At 48.5% G+C, this 9973-nt stretch overlaps 1 protein-coding gene across 1 annotated transcript; it reads right to left on the bottom strand.

Moving 5' to 3' along the window:
- Positions 1-5340: 5340 nt before the first annotated feature.
- On the bottom strand, positions 5341-6746 carry FJX1 (four jointed box 1). The gene has a single exon (XM_015426631.1). The coding sequence runs from the start codon at positions 6737-6739 to the stop codon at positions 5429-5431; it is 1311 nt and encodes a 436-aa protein (XP_015282117.1). The 5' UTR covers positions 6740-6746; the 3' UTR covers positions 5341-5428.
- Between the last annotated feature and the right edge of the window lie 3227 nt (positions 6747-9973).

The following is a 9973-nucleotide window of genomic DNA, read 5'->3' on the forward strand; positions in this document are numbered from 1 at the left end:
CCACCTCAGGGTGTGCTGATGTCAGCCCTGGGATACCCACATGCCCCCCAGACAACCGTATCTGAATTGCTAAATGTTCATTTTTTTCTTGTAATATACCAGTTAATGTTTCCTCCTTCTCTTAATGGTTCTGCTTCACCATTTGTGCTCACAAGACATTGCCGGAGTAACTTCAAAGGAGTCACTGCTATAATACTGCTGGTAAGCCCACAATAATTGCAAGTTAGAAAGCTGATCATTTCTTTGTTGGGGTTAAAAACAGCCAGATCCCAGACAGAGTATAAAGCAGGAGTTGGAATGCAAGGAATGTAGCAGAGCATGAATTTATAAAAGGGCGTTCTGTTCTAAGGAAACAGGCAAGGGAGTGTTCTTTAACTTGGTAGTAATTCACAGCTTTATCTCCCAGAGACACAGGATGCCTGCCACTAGCAACAATAATAAGCAGAGAATTTCTTGGTATTTTCCCTATGATTGCAAAGCAAGATTGTTAAATGTTGTAACACAATCTAAATAATATTGCTCACACATTATGAGATATTTAGGATATGCATGTTTACTAGAAGACTAACTAAGCTATTTTGTTTCTGTGCAGGGCTGCAATAAATAACAGTAGGTTTCCCTTTTCTCCTTATCTAAGACTGGAAAGCTACCCCACATCCTCCAAAAGCAGGAGATAATGAAAAGACTAACAATATTTGTCCCCATCAATTTCTGTTATCAGCTGATTGAACAAACTGACCCTTTCCTACTCTCTGCACTGGATTCCTACTGCTAGTTCCTTCTGGGAAACTAGGCAGGGACCAACAAGTATCTAGCACCTGAACTTCCAGGAGCAAAGTGAACCCAGTGATTATTTAAGTGCGACCAAATACTTTACCAGAAGTCAAGGTATTTCCATTTCTAAATATTGTAGTCTAATTAAACTCAAAGCTTAACAGAGAATACACAGTAATACATCTTATTGGACCAGCTACACTAACAGTTAAAAAAATATGAATGATTCTACTTTTCTTGTTGGTCAGTATGTCCTTTAAAGGATACTGAAGCCATTCCACTGATTGGCAGATACAACATATCATTCAAAAGCCAACTGTGTTAGGCTTAATGTTATGGGTTGCTCGGTTGGTCAGTATGTCCTTTAAAGGATACTGTTATATCTGCCAGTCAGATATAACATGTCATTCAAAAGGCTTAATGTTATGGGTTGCTCTGTGATCTCAGAATCAGGATCCAGTCTTCCTCCCTTTTCTCCTAAACAATGACTAGAAGGCCACATGACATCAGAGCAGTTGAGGATGTAACATCAGAGAAGTTAAGCTAGTTGTAGGCAGCTAGGTAAAGGTTTCCCTTGCTCAAAAGCTAGTTGAATCAGACTCTAGGGGGCAGTGCTCATCTCCGTTTCCAAGCCGAAGAGCCAGAGCTGTCCACAGACTTCTCCGTGGTCATGTGGCCGGCATGACTAAACGCTGAGGTACACGGAACACTGTTACCTTCCCACCAAAGCGGTACCTATTTATCTACTTGCAATTTCTTTCTTTCAAACTGCTAGGTTGGCAAAAGAAGGCAGCTAACTCAGGCCCAGTTTTATAGAGGTGGTAAAACCACACCTGAGCTTCATCCCTTTACATTGCAGGCAGAGACTCCCCTGATGGAATCCCTACCATGGAATGAAGATTCCTACACATAGAAAACTAGTGTATCAAGCAGAAGGTTAGAACAGATGCTTCTGTCACCTTTTCTATGTGTAGAAGTGTTGTTTTGGGGAGGGAATATTCTATCACATGGGCCCTTGCCTGCAGTCTGAAATGATGCAGCCCAGACACAGGTTCACCACCTCCATGAGAACAAGGTCTCTGTTGCAAGAGTAACAAAGGCTCGTTAGAAACACTGCATCAGCCAGTGACCTCAAGATAGGTGTGGACAAGAGCAGAATGGCTATAAGCAGAGGAGGAAACAGCAAATGAAAGAAGTGGGTGGGAAGAACAAGACCCTCAGCAGAGAGGTTCAGAGATGCTCATTGTACTCACAAAATCTATTCATATATTCTGCATCTCTCATAATCCAATCAAGCTCATTCTCCACCTCCCCCATGAAGCAATTTTCCCACTCACTTGCAGCTCCCCCCCTCCACCACCACCTTAAGCATCATCTGCTGAAAACTATTCTCTCATTTCTGATCAGGCCGCCTACCTATAATTTGAAACAGTCACCAATCATCAGAGAGGAAGCCCATGCTTCTTTTTGAAAGGTGCAATTATCTAGGGCTTGGCTCTGGCACTGCTGCAGAGAAGATATATCACCCATTAAGCAGTCGAAACCGCAATTGTGTTGATACTTCCAGAAACGCTTAAGCAAAAGGGGGAAACCTTCCACTGTCTGCAACACAGCCATTTGCTCTTATGGGTGGTTTAAAATTTATGTCAGTGCTATATTATTTAAATGTATTTTCATTAGGCGAACACACTTGAAATGCTGCATCCGAGCAGTTACAAAACTCATGCTGACAAACAGCGCTAAAAAGAATTACACAGTTAAATTGTATATTATCATGTAAATGGCAACGGAATGCCACATGGGACTCTATGCATTGTGCTGAGTGATAAAAAGCTGTGAGCTATAAATAAGAGTTAAATAAAGAGTCTTGTCAGTTAAAGCAGTGGAGTGAAAGAGCCTTCTAGGACAGTTATAAGGGTGGAGAACAATACTAAGTTAACAGCCTTGTGCATTCTAAGAGGCCAGTTCCTAATGTTTGTTAAAAAAACCTATTGTGCTCTCGGTCTCAGAAGTAATTACAATCAAGATGATTCAAACCAGGGCACAATCTGTTGGCAATGGGGGCTCACCACATGCTCAGGGTATTCTCATGCTCAGCGCAACATCAGCTGGGTTTATCTGGGATCTACAGAATGCACGCTAGTCTCCAGTCTACAAAAGAATGCCTTCCCCAGACGTAACAAAGATTACATTCCTATCTGATAAACACGTACAGTTTAGGGGATTAAGCTGTTTTATTTCATACCTCCACTGTCTCTGTGTACGAAAAAGGGCCCTGTGTGTTTAACACTGACCTTTTACAGAAAGGCAAAGCCCTTGAGAAATAGCTCCAAACCAACAAAACATCTGGGTCCCAATCCAGCTCTGATCAAGCTCTGGTGGCACTGCATGGGGATGTACGTCTTCATGTGCACTAAAAGACACATGCAGCCAGCTCCTGGGGGCTTGGGTGAGCATTGTGATGAGAATGCCCAGCCACAGATGTGTTTCGGCTTTTCCTGTAGAAAGCTGTTTTTGTGCATTTAACTTCCTTGCTGGATTCAGCTACTGAACATCAATGAAAATTATTATATGTATTTGCTTCCTGGTTTTGTAGCCATTCCCATGAGAATTACTGCAGAAACAATGTAAAATAAAGCTCTACATGACTTTCAGTGCAATGTTAAGCAGAGTTGCTCTAGTCTGTCCTCTGATTTCTGTAGTAACTCTGCATAGGATTGCTCTGTAAAACATGAAGAATAATTAAGGCTTTCCCGTTTGTAATACAGTATTCCCATAAACCAAAATGGAAAGCATTAATAGCGGCTAAGCACAGTATATACTCTTCGATATGCTCTTGGCATTGATGCCAATGGAACCAGTTCTTCCTCAGGGTGAGGAACAACCAGAAGGGCTGGTCTGTGTTGAAACTTGAACCAAGGCAATTGGGACACTTACCAGGAGTAACAAAAGTTTTGTATGCTACTTGATGCACATGTGGTTTGGGATAAGCTACAGCAACAAGAGACAAAAATTAACTTTGAAGACCAGACACTTTTCTTCCCTTGTCCACATATGAATCCCTCTATTCAGCCCAAATAATCAACATCCGTTCATGTGAAAGGAAATGTGCAAAAGTAAACATTACAGCGAACACCAGAACTTTAAGCACAAAAGGCAAAACATTAACACATTTTTACTGAATTATCAATTTCTTTAGTATGTTACAGAAGAGCTTAAAAACGTACACCAAGTACCTAAAATGCCGATTTTTTAAAAAACAAAAGGCCATTTTATAAAAAAATAAGAACAGTCAAAGTAAAGTGCATGAAACTGATTTTTTTCCTCCTCCCGTGTGATTTAACGCATCAAAAATTTACTACACTGACAAATACTATAAACCTGGGAATCGTTTCTTCATTAGTCAATTATTTTACTGTACAGCAGTGGTTACATATAAAACAGACATGGTGAGGAATGAAGGAATATTGACAAATGCCTCTCACAGCAAAGGTTAAGAGCTACTGGAACAGTGGCATTTCCTACACACTTATTAACTTTGATATTATGTACATCCATTTGCATTGGAGAGACCCACATGAAAAAAAAGGACTATGGGTGGGGCATTCTCCCTAATCCAAAGTCTGAGTAAGTGTGGCATCAGTTATTGGATTATGAATACTATTCAGTTTTAAAAGTTATGTTAATTTTTAAAAAAAAAATAAAGGAGAAAAGCAAGGCAGGGAGCAAGTATTCCCTACTGGAATACACTGATTCCCACTGGGAGGGAAAACATAGATGGTCCCTTTCCAAATATGGTCAGTACAGTTTACAAAGAGTCTTTTACCAAAGTGAATTCTTAAGGAGAGTCCTTAAGATTCAGTAGAAAAACACCCATTCTGGAAAGTGAAGCCTGTGAAAACCAAAACAGTGAGACCTGTATACTTAAACAAATATTAGACCTTGCTTGAAGATAAGGGCTCCTACTGGTTTCCCATTAAAGGAGCTGATCAGGTTTATACTATTTTGGTCAGCAATACTCCAACATCAAGTACTTCCTGACCATTCACTGGGTCCCTCAAAGCACTGTTAAACATTAAGAAATTGTTTTAGGGGAGGACTGTGTAGAGGAAATATTATTAGTCTTACAACAGACAATAGTGCAGAACAGGGGTATCAAGGGGCTAACATTAAATCTCATGCCTCAAAAAAGAAGCACAAATGTGTATTTTAGTGCATCCTTCCTAAATATATGAACCTACTCAGCTCTCATTTGTGGATCAAGTCTGAAGCTGGCAGCAGTGGTCTTGAAGACAATGCAGTGTGAGGTTTCACTGGAAGTTCAGGGACTGGACCATATAACACAGGAAGTATCAAAGAAGAAGCACATTCTGCTGATGGATCCCCAAGGAACTCTGCACAATACCGGCCCCCTTCTCTCTTTCCCCCAAAGCTTCTGTTATCATTAACTCCATTCTTCGTTGGCCTTGGCATATATTCCTGCTTGAAATTTCAGCAATACTCTGGATTTACAGGTGCGGGGCAACCACCTCCCATCCAGGTTGCAGCCCAAGTCCCTTCCAGGACTGGCAATCTCGCAGGAGACCTCGAAGGGGTGAAAGGCCCAGACCTCGGGCCCCCTGGCAAGGACACTCTTCCGGCCGAGACGGGCCAATCACAGCGAGGCGGCCTTGGCTTTGCAGTGCAAAATGTGCTTGTGGACCAAGTCCACGCGGTCCTGCAGGAGCTGGGCTTGCTGGTCGGAGAGGAAGCCCAGCGTTTCGGCCAGGGGCTCCCGAGTCCGGTAGAGGCGGCGAAGCTCGGCGGCCGCGTTGCGCAGGCGGTGGAGCTCCCGCACCCGCTGGGCGGTGGCCTCGCGGAAGAGGCAGACGGAGCGCAGCAAGGGCTCGTTGTACTGGTCCCACATGGCCAGGAGCCGGTAGCCGTGCACCAGGCCGGCCTCGTTGTCGAGGAAGACCAGCCCGCCGTTGGGGGCGCGGAGGAGGTTGCTGGTGGCGCGGTGCATGACGCGGGGGTCCCACTGCAGGCTGAAGAGGTTGCTGACCAGCCGGTCGAAGTTGGCCGTCAGGTAGTCGAAGAGGATCAGGTCGCTCCACTGCACCAGCTCCACCAGCTGCGCCGGCCCCAGGCCGCGCAGCTCCCCCGCCGCCAGGGTCTGCAGGCGCCGGCCGGCCTCGGCGCGCCAAAGGGCGGGGGCCACCACGTCGGTCAGGTTGTCCACCCACCGCGCGAGGCTGACCACGGCGCCCTCGGCCCAATGGGAGCCGCGCAGCTCCTCGCGCACTGGCGCCCACTGCCCGCCGCGCGCCTCCACCCGCGAGAGGGCCAGCGGCGGGAGGCGCTCCTGGATGCCCAGCAGCTCGGCCAGGTGGTAGGAGAGCGCCTCGCCCTGGATCTGCTCCGGGTTGATGCCGTAGCGCACGCAGGCGCGGCTCCCGTCCGACAGCCGGGCCAGCCGGTTGGAGCTGCGCCCGCAGCCGCCCCGCTCCAGGGACACGACGCGCGCCGCCCGGGCCGCCCGCAGCCACGAGGCCGTCTCCTCCGCCGAGAAGCCCGGCGGCACCTGAGCCTCCAGCGCCCGGCTCCAGAAGATCCCCCCGCGCACCGGCGAGGCGGGAAGCTCCGCCGCTGGCCTCTGCCGCCGAGGAAGAGCCGGGGGCGGCTCCTGCCCGCTCTCGCTCGCCGCGTCCGGGGGCTCCGGGGGCTGTCCCGGCAGCGTGAGCAGCGCTCGGAAAGTTTTCTGGGCGGCTTGACTGGCCAGACCGAGGCGCCGACGGGACTCCCCCGGCGCTACAGCCGCCCGCCTCAGGTTTCCAAGTCTCGAGCCGGCTGCCTCCCGCGGGAAGCCCGGTCCGGGGACTCCCGGCGCCGCGAGCCGCTGGCTCCACAGCCCCAGCAGGGAAGCCAAAGCCAGCAGCCAGAGCACGGCCACGGAGCCCAGCCCGGCCAGACCCGCGCGTCGCATTCTCCTCCTCCTGCTGCTGGCGGGCTTAGGCTGCCGCTGTCTCCCTCCGCTGCTCCGGGACCGGCGGCCGTGCAGCCCCGCGGCTCTCCCGATCGGGACCGCTCTCGCTCATGGTGGCTGCGGCTGGCCGGGGCGGGCGCCGCGAGCAAGCTGCCCCCAACGGAAAGGACCCGGAGAGCCGTTCTCCGGATGGACGCCCTGGTCTCGGCTGCGGGACCGGCGTCTGCACCGAGACCCTCCAGCGATTGAAATTCACAGGCACCGAGACCACGTGGGGAAAGGGGGGGGGCGCGGGGACCCAGCCCACCGCCCAGCGTGGGCTTCGGCTTAAAGCGGCGATGGCAAGGCGGAGGGGGAGGCCGCTGCCGGGAGCTGGCGCCCTTTGGGGGGCCTGGCAAGGCGCGGGGGCGCCTTCCGTCCCCCCGCAGCGCTGGAGCTGCCTTTTCTTAGCGCAGCCCCTCGTTCCGAGCGGCGATCGGAGGCATCTCTGGGCTGGGCGGTCGGCTGCCTCTGACTGCGCCTCCCTCCGCCCACTCGGTTTGGGGAGCACAAAGGATTCGGCGCGTTTAGAATAAAAGGTGGGAGAGAGGGGAAGATTTCAAAGGGATGTCCGTTTGAATGAGGTCAGCGTAAAGATTGGCGTTGTGGTGTTGGGCGAGGTTTCTAGTAACAAAACAAATACAGAGTTTTGCTTCAGGGCTTTTACGCCGTAGGTGGGAAGACGAGTTTGGTGCGATTCAGCGACCCTAGTAATAAGTCTCCATACGTAAAAAAGAACACACGTTTACACCAGTACTTTATGAATCCACTTTGGCTTGCGATCAGCGGGGCAGCCACTGAGCACTGTATCGTTACTGGGAAGGCAACTTCACTCAAAAACAACACTTAATTTCGTTCTCTGCTTCCACTGCCCAGTCCATGACTTAATCTTATGTATCATGATTTAAATTCCATTGTTTTCTAGTTTAATAGGGCAAAAATACTCCTGACTTTAGGTAAGTATATGATTACTAAGTAGAAACTATTTGAAATTTGTCAGTGATAGTCTAAAGATGGGTAAGCTAGAATTCACCCAAATATAAAAGGTAAAGGTTCCCTTGCTCGAAAGCCAGTCGAGTCCGATTTTAGGGTTGTGGTGCTCATCTCCGTTTCAAAGCCGAAGAGCCAGTGCCGTCCGAAGACGTTTCCGTGGTCATGTGGCCAACATGACTAAACACCAAGGCACATGGAACGCTGTTACACCCACATATACCCCCCTTCTAAACTGGAATTGTGAACAAAAGTATGGATTAATGCCAAGGTGTCGATCATAGCAGGTGACACTTTTTCTCCAATTTAGTGTTAAGACCCTCAGCAAGTCCAGTAAGTTCAATGAGATCTGCTTCCCAGACATGGAAGTAAGCCCCAATGCCTTTTTTTTTTTTTGCCATCAAGTCACAGCCAACCCCACAGGGTTTTCAAGGCAGGAGATGTTCAGAGGTGGTTTGCCATTGGCTTCCTCTGCATAGCAACTGTGGATTTCCATGGTGGTGGTCTCCAGTGTTCCCTCCAAGCTGAGTTAGTGTGAGCTAGCTCACAGTTTTTAAGCCTCCGGCTCACACATTTTTGCCCTGGCTCAGGAAGGATGTCTCCAGAGCAAACTAACTTATGCAGTAGCCAAAGTGCTCACTCACAACTTTAATGCCAGTAGCTCACAAAGTAGAATTTTTGCTCACAAGACTCCACAGCTTAGAGGGAACATTGGACTGGTCTCCCACCCAAGTGCTGATCAGGGCCAACCCTGATCTGACAAGATCAGGCTAGCTTGGGCTATTGAGGTCAGGGCCCATTGCCCTCAGTCCCCTCTTCTTTCCAAATAAGCACACACTGGATTTCAGCCTTAGAGGAGAAGCTGGAGCCTGTAGCGATCCAGAGAGGCAGGTGTAGGTTCCACTTGTGCCTTGGGTTCACGCTCTGCTTTGGCTTATTCTGGCATCCTTAGTTCTTGGATCTTTGGGATGAATGGGATGGATTATATGTGTCATTGTCTCTTGTGGGAAACCAGTCAGTTTGGTGTAGTGGTTAAGAGCGGTGGACTCTAATCTGGAGAACTGGGTTTGATTCTCCCTCTCCTCCACATGAAGCCAGCTGGGTGACCTTAGGTCAGACACAGCTCTCTCAGAGCTCTCTCAGCCCCACCTACCTCAAAGGGTGTCTGTTGTGGGGAGAGGAAGGGAAGGAGATTGTAAACCACTCTGAGACTGCGAGTGAAGGGTGGGGTAGAAATCCAGCTTGTTGTCTCCTCCTCTTTCCCACAGAATGATGGGTGAGTGTCTAGATTGAAGTGACTTGGAAAGGGTGAAAAAGCATGGAAGTAGGCAGGGATAAGGCAAGGGACCTCTCTTAGGTCCGTTGATGTACATAAGAACCTTGATGGGTTTTGGACATGCTTCTGCTTCAAGTTCTCCAGCATTCTTATAAGCCCTTACTTTAAGACCAAGTATCCTCTAACTGTTGAAAGCATCTCTGAAAGAAACACTGCATTCTGATGAAGTTTCATTCTTATTTTCCCATGAAAGAGATTCTGCCTTCTCTCTAGATGGTGAATGGTTTCTCTGTGCCCTCTTTAGTCTGCCCCTATATTAAAATAAAGGTAAAGGTTCCCTTGCTTGAAAGCCAGTCGAGTCCGACTCTAGGGTTGCGATGCTCATCTCCGTTTCAAAGCCGAAGAGCCAGCGCTGTCCGAAGACGTTTCCGTGGTCATGTGGCCGGCATGACTGAACACCAAGGTGCACGGAACGCTGTTACCTTCCCACCGAAGTGGTACCTATTTATCTACTTGCAATTTCTTGCTTTCGAACTGCTAGGTTGGCAGGAGCTGGAACTAGAGACGGGAGCTCACTCCATCATGCGGCACCCGGGTCTCGAATATTACTGCTACTCTAAAGCACTCTGTGCTAGTGCTAGTTGAGAGCATTTAACTCCAAATAAATGTGCTTAATATTGCAACCTGGTTCTTATTCTATCAGCATCTTTTTTGACCACAGGCAGTCTGAATGGCGTGTATGGCTGCAAAATATTTTTGCAAATAGTACATTCAGAAATTGAATTTGCCCTATTCTTAGTGCCTGTTTCCCATGAGAGACACATATAATTACTTTGCTTTCACATTCACCATTTAAAATGGGCAGCATTTTCAGGATATGTGTTGGCCTTACATCAATGTGGTTGATGGCAATTGGCTTTACACTGGGT

This window comes from Gekko japonicus, unplaced genomic scaffold (genome assembly GCF_001447785.1).
Source record: "Gekko japonicus isolate JY-2015 unplaced genomic scaffold, Gekko_japonicus_V1.1 scaffold2020, whole genome shotgun sequence".
NCBI classification, from domain to species: domain Eukaryota; kingdom Metazoa; phylum Chordata; class Lepidosauria; order Squamata; family Gekkonidae; genus Gekko; species Gekko japonicus.